The following is a 21,420-nucleotide window of genomic DNA, read 5'->3' on the forward strand; positions in this document are numbered from 1 at the left end:
CCTGGGTGTGGCTGTCCCTCCACAGTGGCCTGTCTGTCTAAGTCTTGACCCACCCACCCAGATCCTCTTGGAAGCCACTGATAGCATTTGCCTCTGGGAATTCTGCAGCCTTTGCTGATGAGTCTCAGTTGACACCATCTATCATTGCAGATACAGATGTCTCCAAAAGGCAATTGCCAAAGGCTGTGCCACACAGCACACACCTGTCCATGTACAGATTGATTCTGTTAAACTCTTCAGCTATCTTGTGGGCTGCTTTTCCCTGCCTCATTATCTGCCTGCAGACCTTCCTTCTGTGTTCTCTGCTCTTAGAGGTCAGATTGACCTGTATTTTTATCAAGATGAGGAAGGAGATGGTAGACTGTGAATCAAGGATCTACCTCTCCCAGTAATTCACTGTGGCATCTTGGGGCACCTGCTGGCCCTCTCTGAGCCTCCATTTTCTTACCCACGAAATGTGGATTTGGACCCAGTTATCTCCAACCACCCAAGAGTCTGTGATTCTGCTACTAAGAAAAGTAAAAGGCAAGTACAAGATAGCATGTGTTTAGTTGCTGGGGAAAGCTCAGTCTAATATTAAAAATAATAAGTATAAAAATAATCACCACCATTCACTCGAGCTTGCTTTGCCAGTTCTGCACTGTGATCTTTGCAGGGGTAATCTTACTGAATCCTCTGCTCCAACCCTACCGGGTGGGAACTACTTTTATCTTTATTTTTCTGATGAGGAGATTGAGCCTTACAGATGTTAAGCAACCTGCCGAAGCAGAGAGTTAATATGTCGGGATTCATCGCAGGCAGATCCCTCTGCTCTTGGGAAGCCCAGACCTCAGAAGCAGGAGTGGTTCTGATTCAGGTGTGCTCTGAGGGCCAGCTGTCCTTTCCAAAAATGCCTTCCTTTATTTAGACACCAACATCCTTGCTATTTTGGATTTTTCAATGAGCTTCCTTATTTTCTCCCTATTCTGTCCTATTCAGAAAAATGAATGAATAAATATAGGTTCCTAATGTTACAAATTTAATTGTCTTCTAGAAATGAAAGTGTTTATTTCTCTTCTTTTATTTCTCAAGCCAAAATAATTATTTCCTCCTTCTTAGAAGTCCAGGAATAGGTTAAACTTTAATTAAAAGTCTTATGGTTCAACAGTTGGAATGAGGATCAGGTAATAATGAAGAAACCCCGTAAACACCCTGAGGAGAACCAGCGCCCCCTCCATTGGTTGTTTTAGCTCAGCCCACAGCTAACAGCTCAGCTCAGAAAGTTCCTACCACCCAGTCCGCTTCCAACGCTTTTTAATATTCGCACAGAGTTTTCTCACATTGTGGCTCTCACACACTTCCTTTATACATGCTGTTTCCTCAGCCTGGAATGCCACCTCTTTCTTTACCTGGAGAACCCCTTTCCCTTAAAGACGCAGGTCAGAAGTCACGTAGTACTCCTCTGCTACCACCTAATGCAAAGCGTGATTATTCCTTCACTTCTCTTCTGCATTTAAATTATTGAGGGAAGAGGCTTGGTCTCATCGTCTTTGGAATAGCTCTGGATCTGCGTTCACATTTTGTATATAATACAACTCAGTAAAGGTTGTGTAATATATGACTTTCATATGTGTGTATGCAAAGATAACGTGTTCCCATGCCCTTTGACTCAGTTTTCCCCATGGCAATGAATTTAACCACAGGAAATAATTGAATGGGAGAAAGAAGATTACACAGATGGAAGTTCTATAAAATATGTATTTGCTAAACATTGGAAACAAGTTAAATGTTTATCAATTGAGTAATGGCAAGTAAATTGGGGTACATGATCTTGAAGGAACATGACTTATTCTCTCATTCATTATACAAACATATAGACTGCCAAAGAGCTATCAGATACACAGCAATTTATCAGTTACTACATCTGACTTCAATGAACACACAGTCTGGTAGAGTCTTCTAAAATGATAATTACCAAACTACATAGAAAGCGAGCACTATTTGTGGTCTAACGTTAAGAGGAAAACAAATCAGATTATAAAACCATCTGTACATTACGATTGCAACTCTAAACATGTGAGAGTGTGAACAAGGTCTGGACGGGTGAATACAGGAATGACAATATTGATGTGGTTAGATTGGATGACTTTTTCTTTAGCATTATTACAATTGTTTTCAAGCTTTAAAGTTTTAGATTGTTCCAAACGTTTCTAGGGGGGGAAAAAGCTGCTCCCATGGCCCTGGCTCCCCAGGTTGGCAGTAGCATGAATGATGGGGTATTTTTCCAGATGGGCAGGGGCTTGCCACAAGGTGACTGGGAGGGGATATTCAAGGCAGTCCAGGAGAGTTGGGTTACGGAAGGCTATCACTCTGTAGACTTGGGAGTGCTCACTGGGTGCCATCGTAAGAACCAGCCTCTTCTGTGTCTGGGCTATGCCACGCAGCAGCACCTGCAGGCTCTTCCAAGCTTTGTCAGCACCACAACTTGGGCACAGCACAGCAGTGCCAGGTGTGGAAAGCAGAAGTCTAAGAAGCAGACAAAAGGGTTGAGACCTGCAAGAGTTGGTGGCTAGTTCCTCATGCTGGAAAGGATGATCTCTATGTGAAAGGTTACCTTATCCCTCTTCTACAGACCAGGAAACTGAAGCTTGATTTGTCCCAAGCTACTGGAGTTGGGGTTGGAATCGATCCCTTCTTATTTGGGGGCAGGGTTTTTCTATTTCCCTTACTGGCCTGGGAGCAGGTGGAGATGCATGAGGTCATATGGAAGAGACAGGCTGATAGGATGGGTGGAGTCCTTTGGGAAGGAGGAGGCAATGGGGAATCTATTGGTAGGACCCCTTGGTGGACGTATGAGAAGCCAAGCATTTGAGTTTTGACTCGATGCAGTAGGCAGTGGGGAGCCCTTGCAGGTTTGGGGACGTGATGGAAGAGGGCTTAATGAAGACAAGGCTGGTGTAATCAGGGGAGACGCTGGATCAGGCACATGGTAAGGGTGATGTGTGGCATTTGTTCTGTGTAATCAGAATAGTACCCACCCATCCAACTTCTTGGAAATATGTATTTCTGCTTCTCCACGAGATTGGACTGGAAGCTTCCATCTTATATATCCCTTCCCCATGGATAACAGCACCTTCCATGGATGGGCACCTGATACAAACTTGGCCTATCAGAGCACTTCCCTGGGAATTTTGCCCTTGGGGCCAGAGAAACATGGGTGTCAGTCCCTCTTTGGTGATAAAGCTGTGTCATGTAAAGTCTGGGGGATCTATAATGACTAAAAGATTTGAGAGTCAGAGAGAGGGAATTCTAGCTAGGCTCAGGCCCTGGTTTCCCCTCACTTTGAGGGCTCAGACACCCTTTTGCTTATGCCACAATATGAACAATATTCACCACCCTCATTTAACTAAACTAGTCTGAGTTGAATTTTTGTCATCTGCAAACCAAAAAGTTCTGATGACATTTGCAGTAAGAGAAATGTCTACTCTTTGTCATTCAAAGAGTTCAATTTGTTCATTCTTCAAATTTTGAGCACAATTCTCAACAACACTCTAGGGTTGTTTTGTGTGCATTGGGTCCATCATTTTGTGCCTGTAAGAAACAACAACAAAAATCTTTCCTCACTATTCAGCATCAGGTTCAGGAACTCCAGGTTCTCTGTAGACACAAGGCTTTGGGATTCCCTTCAGAGAAGGAGCAATGCATCTCCATCACTCGTGTGGTAAGTAAAATTGCTGCTCAGAACACTTCCATGCCTGCTCCTTTGTGATTCAGATGAGGAGAAATCAACGTGGACTGAGCGCCCACACATGACAGCCAGGCATTTCCCATACAGATGGTAAAGGTATCTTCTGAACTTCTCCCCAGCAAATGCATAGATGAGAGGATTCAGGCAACAATGGCTAAATGCAACTGTCTCAGTCACACTGAGGGCCAGCCTCAGATGCTTCCTCATGTCACAACTGGGAAAGAAGTCATAGAGCTTAAGCGTCTCCAGGAAAATCATAACATTGTAGGGTGTCCAGAAGAGGAAAAACACGATGACCACCAGAAGGATCAGTTTAATGGCTTTGGCTTTCTTGTGGTTCTTGCAGGAAAACAGCGTCTGGATGATTCTGAAGTAGCAATAACTCATAATGAGCAGGGGGAGTAGGAAGCCAAGAAAATTTGTTTCCACATTGCGGAGCACGGGCCAGATTTCCTGGAGGACCTCGGGGTAGTCACCAAGGCATTCATTTTCTTTCTGCTTTGTGAACATGAACTGGGGTGCTGCCACCAAAATGGCTGCTGCCCAGACGCCTAGGCTGATGGTGACGCCATGCTGCACGGTCCGGTTGTTCATGGAGTTGGCGGCCAGGACGATGGCCAGGTACCTATCAATGCTGATGACGGTGATGAAGAATATGCTTCCAAAAAAGCCGATGAAGAAGAAGGCGGTAGTGAATTTGCACATGGCATTGTGGAGGCCCTCTTCATTTATCAAATAGTGAGTCCAGAAGGGCAAAGTGGCTACAAACAGCAGATCAGACAAGGCCAGGTTCAGGAGGTAAATGTCGGTGACACTCTTGGGCTTCTTGCTGTTGGTGAGGGCAAACACTACCAACAAATTTCCCACCAGGCCAATGGCAAAGACGACGGAGTAGAATATGGACAGGAACACAGTCCCAAAGACCACGATGTCCCCAATATAACAGGCCTCAGCCGAATCATCGTACTCAAAGTTTTCTGTCACTGATTCAGGGAACTGATCCATGGTGAAGGCCTGGATCAGAAAGAAAAACAAGTAACTGTGTTAGTTATCAGAGAAACAGAGTTGGAATTCTGTGTGGCCTCATATGTAGACAGGCAGGAAGAAACAAATATTGGTTGGGTGCACACTACATGTCCCAACTTCCCACTTGCCATCTTGTTTAATCCCCACAACAGTCTTGTGATGAAGACTGCAACAGACTTCTGACAGGAGAGGCGGACTCCTTTGACTTGCCCAAAGCCATGCAGTAAATGGCTCTGTGAGCATTTGGCTCTAGGAATTTTTTTTTTTTTTTTAATGGAGTCTCGCTGTGTCACCCAGGCTGGAGTGCAGTGGTGCGATCTCAGCTCACTGCAACCTCTGTCCCCTGGGGTTCAAGCGATTCTCCTGCCTCAGCCTCCCAAATAGCTGGGATTATAGGCGTGCACTACCACGCCTGGCTAATTTTTGTATTTTTAGTAGAGATGGGGTTTCATCACGTTAGCCAGGCTGGTCTCAAACTCCTGACCTCAGATTATCCACCCGCCTCAGCCTCCCAAAATGCTAGGATTACAGGCGTGAGCCACAGCGCCCAGCCAGCTCTAGGCTTTTTGAAGCTTGAGACAGATCTGTTTTACTTTTACTGCCCAAAATCTCTCCAAAAGCTAGCTAGTTTGACCAATGTGTGGATGAGAAAGGGAGAACCATGAGCAGGAGGGGGAGGGGGGTGAGATGGGGTGAATTGGGGGTGCAGCTGTAATTCACACTTCCAGTCCAAACTTCCCCAAAGCAATTCTCCATCCTCTTCCTTTGTTTCCACCTTTTCCACCCTCTGGCCCCTTACTTTTCCAGGAAGCTAGGCCTGGAGAGAGAAGCCTGAGACCCAGAGCCTTGGGCAGAACAGCACCCGGAAACCCTCATCTTTGTTTTTTGAGAACCATTTCACCTCCTCTTCTCCTTATAATCAACAAGTCCTTCTCTTTCTTAGCAGGTATCAGACAGAGTCATACACTCTAGAGTGACTACCTTGTTTTGGGCTGCCCAGGACTTTCCTGGTTTTAGCCCTGAAAGTCCCATCTATTGGGAACCCCTCAGTCCCAGGCAAATCAGGACTGTTGGTCATCCTACAACCCTAAGTGAAGAGAAGGTGTTGCCATCATTCAGGACTCTGCAGTCATAGAGGGGCTGACTGATTCAAGATGGAGGATGGGGCTCCGTTAGTCTGCTGGGCTAGTCTCCGGGTGACTAATTCCCCCTACGATTACCAGCCCTATAGTTCACTTTGGTCTGGACTTCCCCACTATTCTTATCTCCTGTTTCCTTCTGAGCAGGAATTGAAAAAAGAAGACACTTCCGCAGTCTGCACTCCCCTTCTTTTCGCAGCCAGGACTTGCTGCTCATTCACTCCAGAGCCGGCTGGGAGGCAGCCCTTTCACACGGCTCCTCTGGGCGTCTCCTCGTGATACCACAGATGGGTCCCTCAGAAACCCTCAAAACAGGCCTCCTGGTTGTCACTGCCTCCCTCCTTACCACAACTTACAGCAAAGCTCACGCTTTAACTGAGGGAGTTTCCACACCCCACTACACCCTTTCCATGATGGTTTTACCCAGGTGGTGTCTCACCAAGATGAGGGCCCACCCAGCCAGGGTGTCACTTCTCGCTTCCCAGCCTCTGCTTTGGGGCCTGCATCTCACCCAGACTCTCCTGGGATAAGTGGGCCGGGGCTTTACAACCTAAGCTGTCTCAGGCTGTGATGAGTTCTCAACCCCAGGGAACGTGTATGCTTTCTCTGCTTCAGGCTACAATGCCCTTTTCTCAGAGAATAATCTCTGGCTGTGACGTTAATTAATAACATTTAAGTCAAATGGTATAAAATGGCTGACATACAGCTATTTTTGAGCCACATCCATGTCAGTTTTATATGACTCAAGCTAATATGTGGGAAACAGAAATTGCTACTTAGTGCCTGCAGCTTGTCACAGAGCATGATCTTCCCAGACAAGCTGCTGTATGAGTAAAAATAGTCAAGTCCTTGGTGGTTCTATGTTAGGGACCCTGGAGCTAGCTACTTTCTCCCTCCCCTTCCCCCAGTGAGAAGAGCTGGCAAAGCCGACCTCGAGAGGTGGCCAAATCCAGTAAAAATTGTCTCGCATCTCTTTATGTGCCTGTGGTCGGTCCTTCAGCACAGGAACTTCTGTGGACTCGGGCGCTCCCGAGATTGAATCCTGCATCTGTCCTCTCTGGCTGAGTGATGGGTGAGCTTGAAACCTCTGAGCCTAACATTCCTTGTCTGTAAGATCGGGATTCATTCTCATGCCTGCCCACAGAACTGTTTTAAGGGGAGCACCTGGCACAGTGTGTCACATACAGCAAGCACTTAATACATGTTCAATTTGTTTCCTGCATTATGTGAGGAAGCAAAAGCCCTTTGGATCTTTGGAAACATCCAGGCTGCCTGTGGACTCCCATGTTCCACCTTCACCCTGGGTATCCTGGGAATTTGGTCTTTAAAGGTCACTTTATTTTTTTTCCCCCTGAAATAAGACATGCTTTCTTTTCAGATTATTTTGGGGGAGGTAAGCCACCCTTTATTGAGCTTTTACTAAACTGTCAGGCTCATTGCTCTGTTTGGATTAATATTGATCTAATCCTTTCTGCAATTCTGAAAAAAAAAAGTTCTATATTTAATTCACTGCACTGCTGAATGCCTCTGGGGATATTCATGATGAGAGGAAGGTATGGGACAAATGTGGAGAAGGAAGGGAAAGTTAGAAATAAGCAACTGATTGCCTGGTGGAGTGGCAGAGGGGTCCCAAATCAGGCCCTTTGCCTTACTGGGTGCTTGGGCTCAGGGCTGCCATGTGCACAGGGACATCTCTAATTTGCACCAAGTCTCCATATAAGCTGGGGGTGGTCTGGCTTGGCAAGGAGCTCATGAAAAGATCAGTCAGGTACAGTCTAAGCCAGGAAGGGGCTTGTCTTCTCAATGGGGAAAATTCACATAAAGACTTTGATTAAGACAGAATGGAAGAAGTGGGTCAATGTATCTTCTGCAGATGGGATGCAAATTCAGATAATGCCCTGGGCAGGATGGTTTTGCCTGATAGGTGGTGATATTATGTATTGAGAGCCAAATGGCTGGTTATGGGCATCCATCTGGCTTGGGACTGCTCCCTGCCATCCAGGGGGTCTGCTCAGTGAGGGCAGAAGAACACTCTGCAGCCCTCATCCTAGCTGCCTGCTGTCTCAGAGTCCCCAGTGAAGACCCTAGAATTGCTGTGGCTCCCACAGGAGTCTCTCAGTGCTGGCACAGTGGGTGCATGCAGTGGGTGCTCACCCAGCATATCATGGTCCCTGCTATGAGCCATCTGGACCATGCTACAGAGGAAAGAGCAGTACCAATATCGCTTTCTATGAGTTCCCACGTGACTCTGAGGAACAGCACTGGTCATTGAGGGACATTTCTGATCTTCATGTTCACATTTCCATTTTGCACACACTGTGCCTCACAGGAGGCACAGCTGGGTGAAGCACCTGGCCCATCCCACAGCTAGAAGCAGGGGGAGCAGGACTGAGGCCAAGGCCTGTGCTCTTCCCACTCTCCCTTGAAGATGGAGGAGACTCGGGCCCTGGGCTTAGGGGCCAAATCCTGGCAGGGGAGAAGAGTCAAGGACTCAATGACTATCAAACAGTTGAGTCCCAAGTCCAGTGGTAAAAAGGCATCAAAACAACAGCCTTAGCTTCCTCCTCTAAAAAAATAACCTCTTAGGTTTGTTGAGAGCATAAGAATTAAATTACTTTAAATTGCTTATTGGGATTTATCGTAGACACACACATGCTCAAGCAAGTGTGTACACTGTCACTGCAATAAGCTTCAAATATAAATGAAGGGAAACAACCCCAATGTCCATCACTAGGGACAGATCAAAGCACGATAAGTCCAATTAATGGAATACCAAGCAGCTGCTTAAAAACCAAACAGTTTCTAGCTCTTGGAAACTTGGGAAAAACAACAAAAACAGGCAGATCTGTATATTCTGTCAAGCAACCATCTCTAAGATATACTGGTAAGTGAAAAAAGCTAGGTGAGGTACCATGTACATAGTATGCTGTCATTTGTGGAAAAGAATGATGTGTGCGTATTTTGTATAAAGTTTAAATATCTCTTAAGGAATACACTGGTGGTGGTAATTATCCCTGGAGAGGGATTCTGAAGGATTGAGGATATGGGAAAGGAGACAGTTTTTATGGTAAACTTTTGGAAATGTTTTTTACCATGTACACATACTACGTATTTTGGAAAATAGTTTAATTAATTCGTTTGGAATTTTAAAATAAAAATCAACAAAAATATGAGTTATATGAAAAACTAAAAAATGAGTAACTTAGTACAATAACAAGCATGCTGCACATACTTAATAACTGGTAGCCAACCTATAAAAGGATCATCTCTATTTTTATGGGCAAATAGATGAACTCAGAGAGGGTGAATAACTTGTTCAAGGTGATGCAGTGTGTGTGCAATAGGGCTGCAGCGAGGGCCCAGATGTGTTCGGCCTCAGCACTTTTTTTTAACTTCACATTACAGCCCTTCCCCATTCCTTTTTCCCAAGACTAGGAGTTCCTAAGAGAAGACCCATGTCCTCTTCAGCTCTGCAGGCCAATGTTCAGCAGAAGGCCTGGTACACAGCGAATACCATATGAATATTTGCAGAAGGATAAATATTATATCCTAGACCTTTGTTCCAAAGAGTTTCATCTAGTAGTGATGACAGCACCCTATCAGTCACCCTGATCCCAGGGGTGCTCATGAGCACACAGGTGTCCTTTCTGATCATAGGCTAGGAAGCCTTGAACTCTGAGAAGTTAGTAGGTGCCTGGTGTGTTAAATGAATTAATAAGTGAATGAAAGACTTCAAGGAGCAAGAAAAGAGTTTCGTCAGCTCTATAATGTGGAGCCCCAGGAGATGAGAAGAGGCTCACCAGCTCTCCACAGTCAGAAGACAACTTGGCAAACACAACCTCTCATTTCAACCATACCTCTCACATGTGGCTTTTGAACATATGTGGTCATGAAATAGATATGAGCGTGGGTAATTGCAGCTCTGTCTTCTGTGCAAATCTCAAGAAACAGCATGAGTCATGGGGCAACATAGGGTTTTGCCTGGTTCTGAAGAGACTTGTATTCTGTGTGCTGGAGCTAGTTCAAACCGCCCTTGGTAGCCAAATGCCCCAGAGCATGTGAAGGCACCATTTACATAAAAAATCTGATATCGCTGAAGCTGTGTCCTTCACAGAAGTATTCCAGTGAACTTGATAGCTTTAGCAAGGTGCTTTTTAAGGAAGACTGAGCCTGAGCTGAGTGTACCTCCTATTTGTGGATCCTCCAAGATGTTCAAGGTTTGGGAGCTGAGCCTAAGATAGGGCCTCCTGGCAGCAGATGCGAGTGTGGCCGTGCCTTGGGGGTGGCCCTCAGGGTGGTCAAAGGCCTGCCAGAGGTCTAATTGGTTTTCATCTTAGACTGGACCATGGCTTTCCTTTGTCCCTGAGGGACACTAGAAACCAAGTGGAAGAATCAAATGAGATAAGACTTTGCAGTGTCTACCCAGCTGGGTTTCATATCCACAAGCGTTGTAAGACGCATGCATTCTGGGATGTTGCACTAATAAAGGCATCATCAACTAAGGCTGCACTTTACAACTTAGTGCAGCAGCCAGTAAGAATTTAAACCTTCTCTGGGCCATCCTCAGGCCTCCTTACCCACTATTCAGTTAAGCCAAGGTTTTACTAAATGGCCTTGAGCTGGGAGAGTTTCGGTGAACCTAGACAGAGCTTTGAGTGTACACATGTTTCACACCCAAGTAGAAATTTGTAAAATTCCCCACTCACATCCGTGGCTGATCCTGGTCTACTTCCTCTGGCCTACTTCCTTTTCTCATGCCTGCTCATTTATTTTTTAACTTTTTAGGGGAGGGACACTCATCATTACCCATTGTTTCCAATCAGCTTCCCTTTTCTATACTTCCCTTCTTCTTTAGGTGGCCAGAATCCATTTCTTCTTCAATCTGACATTCTTTTATGTTGCTTTCTCCCTCTCTTTTGGCTTCACATCCAGCTTACTGTTTTCTAAATCCAGTGTATCTTCTGGTAGTTTTTACCCTCCTGGTCTCTGTTTATGGCTTTTTAGTAAAAGTGAAGACTGGGTTTGAGGTTCAGTCTGGTGCCAAGAAAATTGTGAGGCTTAATTTTTTTCTTTGTACCAAATGAGAGTAGAGAATTGCTTGAGGAGCCCCAACCCAAACTTTCCTTATGAGGATGCCATTGTGCTGTTGACATTGTGGAATCTGAAGTCACCCTCAGAAAGCCCCAGTTTAGAAGGAGAGGAGGCTGCCATTCCCGGATGCCTGCTAAGTGTCATGCTCCACACACAAGATCCCACCACATTCTCTTCACAACCTCACTGGAGAAATGATGATCCCCATGGTATAAATTAACCAGCAGAGGCCCAGAGATTTGGTTAACTTGTTCAAGGAAGCAAAAGAGCCAGGATCTCAACCCCAGATGCCTCTTTCCACAAAGCCTGTGCTCCTTGCACCGCACAATGCTTTTCTCCCTGGAGGGGAAATCTGCAAGATATTGCAGGCCACTTCTCTCAAAGTAGAACTGAAAATAGTAGACCCAGGCCCCTTAAGAGAAACTGGTCCATGATGCATCTCTGAATTCGTTGGGGTTCTCCCCCTCTGGGCTCATAACCCAGCAGGCTGCCCCTCAGGGATTGGTGAGTGGAAAATGGAACGCGGGATATTATTTGCTCCTCCAGCCACCACTAGGTGGTCCACACTGCCAGATCCTCAGGAATCTAGCTCCTAGCAACCATAGTGAGGAAACTGGGGTCATTTTCTCTGGAGAGGAAAAGTCTGAAGGCTGAAGGTTTAGCCTATTTTCTGCCTTCAAATATATGATAGTGCTTTTAAGAGCCACATGTTTCACAGGAGCCCATACACTTCTGAGCATGAATGGCTGAGAGACCCTGGGCAGGTCACTCTGCTCTGCTTCAGTTTCTTGATGTATGAAATTAAAGCATTGGACCAGACCACCTCTAAGAGCCTTGCTAGCTCTGGCATGCTCAATTTTTCAGCAAGAATCAAACAGAAGGAAACTGTTTGTTTGAGACAGGATCTCGCTCTGTTGCCCAGGCTGGAGTGCAGTGGCATGATCATAGCTCACTACAGCCTTGAACTCCTGGGATGTAGCAATCCTCCCACCTCAGTCTCCCAAGTAGCTGGGAGTATAGGTGTGCACCACCGTGCCCAGCTATTTTTGGTAGATATGGGGTCTTACTATGTTGACCAGGCTGGTCTTGAACATCTGGCCTCAAGAGATCCTCCTGCCTGGGCCTCTCAAAGTGCCGGGATTACAGGTGTGAGCCATCATGCCTGGCCAAGGAAGCAGTCTTAAAGAGCAACATGAGTCCTAGGTCAGCAAAAGTGTGGTCTATTGTCAACAGAGAGGCTGCCCAGCAGCCTGCCCAGGGAACATGACACTTCTACACTTCTGGGGCACAGCCTGTGAGCATTCAGATGAGGTTCTGTTTGGAGATAGGGAGCTGGATCAGTTGATCAAGTCTTGGCAAATCTTGTTTACCTTGTACTAGATAGAAAGGTTCTCAGTCGGCTGCCATGCCCAGACCCCTGACTGTTTGGGAAGCCAAGTTTTACCAGGTCCTGATGGTTTTCTCATTTATGATGGCAGCTATTTTTATAACACATATCCCTTGGGATGCAGAGAGAGCTAAGGCTGATGGGGAGAGGGGTGCTGAATTCCATGTTAAGGAGCTATAAGGAAACATTTTATACCCCATCCCCTATGCAAGTAAATTCAGTGACTATCTATTCCTATAGCAATAAGCCCATCTAGAACAGCATGGCATTGTCTACCCACCAGTTTTTCACACAGGCCAAATGCACACCCAACCCTTCCCTCCAACCACCACCAAAAAAAAAAAAAAAAAAAATAGCAACAGGAGAATCCTACTGGGTTTAGTGAATTGCCCCTTTACAAAACCTGCCATTATTTTGTGTTTGAAGCCCCACCCTTCCCTTTCCTCTTCAAAAGACTTTATGGTATTTATTTATTTATGTCAAAGTAAACCGTGAAATTTTGAAGGGAAATACTTCATAATTTTTTTAATAATTAAGAAAGAGATAGACTTGTTAACTGTTTAATTATTAATTAAGTCAATATTTTTGAGCATCTGTACCATATTCTAGTCTAAGTAGAAATTAAAAATAAAAACATTTAATTATTCTTGTTAAAAATAAGGACAGAGATCTCCTCACCTTCTGTTTTTTTCTCGAGCATTTGCTTTAGAAAACTTTTTTTTTTTTTTTTTTTTTGACATGGAGTTTCACTCTCGTCGCCCAGGCTGGAGTGCAATGGTGCGATCTTGGCTCACTGCCACCTCCACCTCCTGGGTTCAAGTGATTCTCCTGCCTCAGCCTCCCAAGTAGCTGGGATTACAGGCGCCCACCACCATGCCCAGCTAATTTTTGTATTTTTAGTAGAGACAAGGTTTCACCATGTTGGCCAGGCTGATCTCAAATTCCTGACTTCAGGTGATCTACCCGCCTCAGCCTCTCGAAGTGCTGGGAATACAGGCGTGAGCCACCGTGCCCACCTAGAAAACTTTTACATACTTTCTCCTCTCTTTGAACATGTGTAAATCCTTTTGAAACTAGATAAGCTTTTTGTCAGCTTTATGAGCTAGGCTAGTCTTTCCCAAGGACCTGGGCGTCATCTCTTTGAAATGTAAACAAACCTAAGGGAGATAGTGCTTCTATCTCCTAGTTTCTGTGGGAAGGTATGAGCCTAACTGAAGAGCCTTGCTCAGTGCTGCAAAATTACCCCTTATCTTAAAGATAAATTTGATTTTCCTCTGGGTAGAGCCAGTTAGCTAACACAAGTGGTTACCCTAATTACCAGGTAAATTTAGAGTGAACCATGTATGGCAAACGGTGCTGGCAAGACCTCTTACTTGAGGAACAGTTATTGTTTGCCTTGATAACATGTATGTAACAGGTTGTATCTACTTGGCTATACAAAAGGGGGAGATTTCTTTCTGTTCTTGCAACCTCTTAGTAGATGGCCTATAATGCTCTGCATATTTTGGTTTACTGCTTATTCCATAATAAAACTGTTCTTTCTCTACTCCTTTTGTGGAGAGAATCTCTGTGTTGAAAGAAGACTTTGTTAATTATATTTCACCAATACTAGGCACTGTGCTAAATTCTGCAGAGGCAAAAGTGTTTAAGATACAGTTCCTAGAAGTGTTTATTATTGCTTAGTAACAGAATATAAGAAAAGTTATGGGAAGCCCAAGGATTGAACCTCTATATCTGTCTCCTTAAAAACTGGGGGAGGGTGATCAAGAGGATATCACAAAAAAAAAAAAAAAAATCTGCCGTTTGAGCTGATGTTTTAAGGATGGGGAAAGTCTTCCAGGTTGACCAAGATGGAGGTGGCAGTGAATAGTGGGTGGGCTTTGAAGACAAAGGCACAGAGGGTCTGAGCATAGGAAGGTTTCCTGGGGCCAAGGCCAGGCAGAGGGAAATAGGAACAGAAGGCAGTGAAGATGGTGGAGTTGGGAGGAGCCCACATGCTCCCAGAGTGTTCAGGAAAGTCAGTTTAGGCTGAGTGCAGGGCTTCGGGGAAGGATGCAGAGAAAGCCAAGGCTGAAAAGGGAGAAGAGGGACATAGAGAGGGGTCTGAAATTCCACACTAAGTAACTACAAGGAAAAATGATGAAAGACTTTGAAATAGACACACACTGAAGATTACTGGGAGTCCTTTCTGGCATACTCTTTGGGGCTACCTCCCCCTTTTATTGCCTGAGCTAATTTTACAGCACCGTAGGTTATAGCAGATAGCAGTGCAAATGACTCTTGCTCATGGAAATACAAATTTTGTCTGGTGGAGATGCACTGGATTAAGTGCCCTGTGGATATGGACCAATTGTGCCTTTATCTCTAAATTCATCTCAGTATTTCTGGAAGCATCTCACCCATGCTGTTGGTTTGGCTGTAGACTGCTAATTCTCCTTGCTGCGTAGGATTCCACTGTGTGACTAGTCCATGATTTATTGCCATTTCTACTGCTAATGCACACATAGGTGGCTTTCAGTTTGTTGCTAGTTTGGACAATGTTGCCATGAAAATTTTTGTGCATGTACATCTCCTACAGCGTGGATGCATTTTAAAAGTTTAGTCTTGAGCCAAACCAAAAAGTATGAATCCAAATATGAAGATCAAAAATAGGCAAAGCTAAGCTATATTGTTTAGGGATGATATTTAGATTCAGTCAAACTATAGGGAAAAGCAAGGAAGTGATCACCATAGAAGTCAGACTTGTGGTTCTTTGTGGGAGAGGAAGAGGCTGTGGTCAGGAAGGGACATGAGAGAGGCTTCTGGGGTTCTCTTTCTCAGCCTGGATGGTAGTAATGTGGGAAATTAAATCTAATACTTTGCTAACCCAGACATTGTTCTTTCAGTGTGTTGTATTTTGCAATAAACAAAATACAACACACTGAAAGGAGACTTTCCATTTTCTCCTTAAGCACACTTTAAGGGGAAAAACAAAGGTGGTCTAGGAAGATGTTTAAAGACATATAATACAGCTTTTCTTCCTTACTCACAAGCTAAAAAGCTGCACGTTGGCCAAACAAGATGAGGGGGTCGAAGCATCAGCTGTGGCCAGTGTGCCGTGAGAATCCCACCTGTGAAGCAGCCAGCAGATTCTGAGCCCCTCAAGAGGGCAGGTGGGATCAAGGTTCAGCTAGAAGCCCCAACTTTCCCCTGGCTCTTCTGGGCAGAGTGAGTGATGCCAGAGAGCCCAGCTTCTCGGAATGCCTGGGCTATGCTGCTAGGAATCAGAACAATTCCTTGGGAAAGGCAGCCAAGATCTGGATTCTGCCATTCTGGTTCCACTCCCTCCTACGACCGTGACCTGCTGTGGAGCAGCAGAAGTTCCCCTCCTTGTTCAGCTCCTCCATTACAGGTGCTGGTTCCAAACGTCTCTGGACTCAGGACACTGGGTCAGAGGCTGGGGCTGGGGAGGAGCAGTTGGATGCCTGGATCCCAAGAAGGAGGTTTTTTGAGGCTAGGGTCTCTGGCTAGGGAGAACCATACCTGACATTGCCACTGTGCCATAGCTGCCTAGGGCCGGGCAGGCTTCCTCCTGGGATGGGGTGGGGTGAGGAAGGGGATAGACGATCGTCCTGATTGGGTCAGCTCTAATACGTCCTTTGCTTTCCTGCCCCTACAGCTCTGGATTCTTCACAACCTCATTCAATAGTAGTCAGTGTTTTTCAGGTATCCAAACTTTCTGAGGCTCAGTTTCCTCATGACAACAACATATATCGTTTCTTGAGCACCAAAGATGGGTCAGGCAGTGTGTTTGGGACTTTCTATACCATGCCTTTAATCCTTGCAGAAAGTTGACACATACCCATTACATGGCTTCAAAGGCTGATGGACAATCTCCATTTTAAAAGCAGGAAACAGACTTAGCAAGCCCAGTGCACAGTCACCAAGTGCAGAGCCAGGACTTCATTCCTGACTTCATTCCTTCATTCCAAAGCCAAGCTGCCTATGTCCCCATCTGTGAAGTGGGGCCAGCTGAGGAGCAGGGTTCAGGAGCAGACTTTGTGGAGACTGGCACGTGGCTGATGGATAGTAGGTGCTCCCATCCCAGAGGTGTGGCAAGTGCCAGGTAAGCCTGAGCACTAAGAAGAACCACACTGAAGTTGGGCTGAGACTATTTCCTGCCCTGCCTTCCTTTGTGAAAATAAAGCCAAGCAAAGAGGAAGATGAAAGAATCCACCCTAGCCTTCCTGAGCCCATTTCTCATTCCCAGGGGTTTTGAACCCCAATCCACTGCCCCCATTCCCAACCCACAGTGGTCCTCAAGGCTCTGCAGCACAGGTCCGTCACCCACCCTGCCTCCTCTCAGGAAACCCAGCGTCCTCCAAAGCGCCCTCTGGGCCTGGGATGCCCCGAGCAATGCAAGCTTTCTTGCCTGCTTTCACGTGGTTCAATTTTCCTTTTTTTGGCTCAATTTTTTTCTGCCTCAAGTTTTCTACCTCAAGTATTTCAAAAATTAATTTTTTTTTTTTTTGTGGAGTGGGTGTTGAAAGAATCCTAAACTTTCTTAGCCATTCACTGGACTGAGCTATAAACTCACAAAGCAAGGATTGCAGGCTTTGTGAGGCTGTGATTGCCAGAGGCAAGGCAAGAGAAATAACAAGCCGTGGCCAGGCCTCAGCTGGGGCCTCTGATGGATTTCCTCCTGTCTTGCACTCATAATTTCTTTCTGAAGACCATGTTTTCCACCCACACAAACCTGAGCCTGAGTGTCCTCACAATGGTTATAAAAACATATATCAAAATTGAACACTAAATTTGTGCCAGGAATTTATTAATGGAGAAACCCTGCCTCTACTAAAAATACAAAATTAGCCGGGCGGTGGTACATGCCTGTAATCCCAGCTACTTGGGAGGCTGAGGCAGGAGAATCACTTGAACCCAGGAGGCAGAGGTTGCAGTGAGCCGAGACTGTGCCATTGCACTCCAGCGTAGGCAACAAGAGCAAAACTCCATCTCAAAAAACAAAACACAAACAAGAAAGAAAACCCAAAAAAACAAAAAACAAACAAAAACCCGTAGATGGTACAAAAAGTGGAAGAAAAAGGAAAAAAAAAAAAACCCATGAAACTATCTGCAATGCAGTTTCCTAGAATCAACCACAGTAATCTTTTAGCTTTTCTCTATCTAAATGTTATACATATTTTATGTTTATATTAAGTGCATTTATATTTATATTAAAATACAGATACAAATTTAAAAACTCTTTTTTATTATTAAATTTTCAAATAAAAAGCAACTTTTCAAATAAAAGCAGTGAGAACCTCCTTATACCCAACACCTGGCTTCAACTATTAGCAACCCGTGGTCAATATTTCCTCTATTTCCCACTTAATGTCTCTACTGAATTATTTAATTTCACCCATAAACACTTGTGTGCGTCTCTAAAAGTTAAGGACTCTTTTTTGAAAAGGACTTTAATACAATTTCTCATCTCAAAAAATTAGCAATAATTCCTCAACAGCATCCAGATGCATTTTTTCATGCTTTTTTCAGTCAGTTTAAAATCATGAGCTTTTCTCCATGTCTCTAAAACGTAATTACTAATGCTTCTAATACTATTCCACCAGGTTGAGTGTATTATAAATGATCTGATCACCCCTTGCCTCCCACTCTTCCATCCCCTTGGACATATTTAGGCTACAACATCCCCAGGAAAATGGTTTCCATTGTCTGCACGTAAGCAAACAAGCATTATTAACCTATTAGCTGTCCACTGCTCCACCCCACCCACAGGTACCCAACTAGTCCCGTGCACCTACCTGGCATGGACTGCCAAAGGAACCTCTGGATCTGCCAGTCAGCCACCCCGTCCTGCTCAGACTTTACCAGAGACGAGTATTTCCCTTTCCTTCCCTCTAAGAACATTTTATTTGCAGAGTTAGCCAATAGTATCTTGTTTCCTGTAAGGGAGACTATCTTTAGATGCTGCCACAGGCAAGCTCAGATACTCCAGGGTGGAGGCCAGCTGCCAACAGGAGGGCCTGACTTTATAAACCTGGAAGACCTAAACCTCGGGGAAGACTGCGGAGCTGGAGGGAGAGAGGTGCCACTTACCCCAACCTGGAGGTGGGGGGCAGGGAGCAGGCCCTGCAGTCAGCAAAGCACAGCACAGTCAGCTCTCATTAATGGGGAGCCTTCAGGAAGCTGGGAGAGCTCATGGGGCCCTCAGCTTCCCTGCCCACGAGAGGGAGCCCAGAGTACTTACTGGACCACACTGGGGCACACACAGCTCTTCTCCTCAAAGTGCAGTCCCAGGCGCTGGGAGCTTATTAAAGATAGCACCTCAAGCCCTGCCCTATATCTGCTGAATTAGAATCTGCATTTTAATGAAATTCTTAGAAGAGTGATATGCATACTAAGTTTGAGAAGCTTTGGTACTGAAGGAATCTAGTGAGTACCTTGCACCTTGTAGATGCTCGGTAAATATTTTTTTCCTCACCTCTCTGCCCCAAGGCATTTAGTGGCTCCCTATACCCATCAGTCAAGGCTGAGGACACAGCTTTCACCCAGGACCTGGCCTATGCTTCTTTCACAGTCTCTCCCCCTGCCACTCTGGCCCTGCAGTGGGGAGCCTCGTGGGCTCCGGCATCCAGCCATGCTTCTGCTCCCTGGCCTGGCCAGCTTGGGGCGACTGCAACGTGAATCTCAACTGCCACTGCCTCACCACCTTCTGATCACTTCATTACCTGCCTGACCCCTGGCATATGCTATATAATTCTGATCCGTCCCTAACTAGGGCCTGGCCCATGGTAGCCTTCAATACACCTTCATTAAATGGTCCGTGACCCCTTCAAGGCCCCTCTGGCCCCTTGCTGCCCACATCCCAGCCACACCCGGTGCTCCCTTACCTCTAGTCACTGTGGTGTTCCGAGGACAGCGGGTGCTCTGTGTGCTCCCCACCTTGCCCCTCCTCACCTCCCCCAACCCCAGGATAGAGCTGGGGGCTGCAGTGCAATGCTGCGGGCTTGGTGGCCTGCTCATGGTGGAAGAAGTCCACCAGCAGTTTTCTTTCTGTGTTCCTGGTCTCAGTGTTTGGCCACCTTTCCCTGCCTTTGGCCAGAAGGCCACAGGACAAAAGCAGAGTCAGGCCGCTCCCCATCCACTTTCTGACACTGGCCCCTCCCCACCCCACCCCACCCCATGATACCTCTCCTGGGGTCCACTCAGCTGGGCTGGTTGCCTCAGCCCCTTCCTTGCCTCTGACTCCCCTCTTCTTCTGAGGGCTCCTTTCTTGGATCTGGCCAAGACTCTCCCTCTCTTCCTGTCCCACACTCTTGAGGACAGTCTCATCCACCCCACATCAGTAATCCACTCCGTGTTCATGAGCACACATCTCTACCTCCATCCAGGGCCTGGATAATTTCCCAAGCCCATCTAACCTTCTCCGTTCTCTGTCTTTCCTCTCACCACTTACCCCACTGGCCATTCTCCACCCAGAAGCCAGAGAGCTCTTCCTGAAATCCAAGTCTGCCAACTTAAACGCCTCCAGGGGTTCTCTCATCCTGGTTTAAGTCCACGGCCTGGTAAGCACGGCCCGCCCCTTCTCACTTCCTACTGTGCTCTCACCACTTCCACTTCCCCCAACATGCCTGTGCCCATGGCAGGCTCTCTTCCCTTCCCAATTCACCTGGCTGTCCTGTCCAGGACGTGATTTTACCCTCTTTTAAAGCTAACAGCTATGTTCCACAGCTGCTAGCAGCACAGGGCTTCATGCTTGGCAAGCATGAGAACCAGCGTCCAGTGTCAGTTGCCTTGCCCCCAAGCCCCACAGAGTGATGCCATGGCTTAGATAGATACCTGTGAATGTGTGAGGGATGGGGAGGTTATAGGAAGGGAACTCTGACCTTGGGTAACGTGCCATTTTATAGCAAGCAGTAAGCAAGTCGGTTATTTGGCCCTGAGCGAGATGTCAGCTCATCCTTCAAGGTTGCTCACTGCAAACTCAACCCTGCAAGATGGACCAAGTGAAAAGCATTAGCGCTTTGCATTCTTGACACACTCATGGAGACAGAAAGAGCCTTGGCAGCCTTCCCTCTCCCTCCACGCCTGCTTGGGCCTCTGTAAAGGAGTCTCTGGCTCTGCGCTGGGAATTCTCTCCTCCCTGAACTCTTGTTCAGCCCCTCCCCCGTACTCTCACTCTGGTGCAGCCTTATTCCTTAGACCCCCGTCTTCATCTCTCTTTCTGCCCAGCCCCTTTGGCTTCACTCTCTGTTGGAGCTGACCCTTGTTCACAAGTTCTTTGTCATTCTCCATTTCTCTTCCAGTTGAGACAGTAAATGCAGAGGACAGTTTGGTTTCTGCTCGGCAGAGAAATGAGAGTGTGGTGGGCTGGCTCAAAGGCAGGAGGCCAGACAGAGAGGCTGTGAGGATGGTGGGGACACCCTGGACAGTGATGGGTGTCCCCACCCATCACTGCAGGCACCCATCACACAATGCAGGCAAGGACCGGAGACTTGGTGTGAATAAAGCTTTGTGGGAATGTGGGGTAGAGATGCAGAAAAGGAGAGTGAGAATGTGATTCACCTTAATTGCCAAACCAAGATACTTCCATGTTCCTCTGTGGGCCCTGGAGAAATTTGGGAATAATTACATAAGCAATTGTGCAGCACTAGGTCTGCCTGAGGCAATGTCCTAAGTCCTCGATGTACATGAACTCATGTAGTGCCCCCAGTGACCCTATGATGAAGGTGCTAATGTTTTTGTTTCTGTTTTTTGTTTCTTTCAGACAGGGTCTGGCTCTGTTATCCAGGCTGGAGTGCAGCCACATGATCATAGCTCACTGCATCCTTGATCTCCTGGGCTCGAATGATCCTCTCACCTCAGCCTCCCAAGTAGCTGGAACTACAGGCACACATCACCACACCCAGTTAATTTTTGTATTTTTTGTAGAGACAGAGTTTCGCCATGTACCCAGGCTGCTCTTGAACTCCTGAGTTTGAGTGATCCTTCTGCCGCAGCCTCCCAAAGTGCTGGGATTACACGTTTAAGCCACTGTGTGTGGCCGCAGGTAC

The 21,420-nt window shown here is 46.3% G+C and overlaps 1 protein-coding gene across 2 annotated transcripts; it reads right to left on the minus strand.

Annotated features, from left to right (window-relative positions):
* Positions 1–1,717: 1,717 nt before the first annotated feature.
* CX3CR1 (C-X3-C motif chemokine receptor 1) lies at positions 1,718–19,950 on the minus strand. Of its 2 annotated transcripts, none has more exons than XM_055381328.2 (2): positions 19,824–19,950; positions 1,718–4,741 (listed from the first exon to the last, which is right to left on the minus strand). In XM_055381328.2, the coding sequence occupies exons 1-2, from the start codon at positions 19,908–19,910 to the stop codon at positions 3,665–3,667; spliced, it is 1,164 nt and encodes a 387-aa protein (XP_055237303.2). In that variant the 5' UTR covers positions 19,911–19,950; the 3' UTR covers positions 1,718–3,664. The 2 variants fall into 2 exon arrangements, with proteins under 2 accessions (XP_055237303.2, XP_004033931.4); XM_004033883.5 differs by lacking the exon at positions 19,824–19,950 and adding an exon at positions 18,169–18,230 and having other exon boundaries at positions 1,726–4,741.
* Between the last annotated feature and the right edge of the window lie 1,470 nt (positions 19,951–21,420).

Source organism: Gorilla gorilla, chromosome 2, assembly GCF_029281585.2.
Source record: "Gorilla gorilla gorilla isolate KB3781 chromosome 2, NHGRI_mGorGor1-v2.1_pri, whole genome shotgun sequence".
Classification (NCBI taxonomy): Eukaryota; Metazoa; Chordata; class Mammalia; order Primates; family Hominidae; genus Gorilla; species Gorilla gorilla.

What these genes read in the sequence shown, in the direction of transcription:
- CX3CR1 (XM_055381328.2), bottom strand. Translation starts at nt 19,910, where the DNA reads ATGAGAGAACCCCTGGAGGCGTTTAAGTTGGCAGACTTGGATTTCAGG. An exon ending in GGTGGAGAATGGCCAGTGGG is followed by an intron (nt 4,742 to 19,823) that starts GTAAGTGGTGAG and finishes TTTCTGATCCAG; the next exon opens with GCCTTCACCATGGATCAGTT.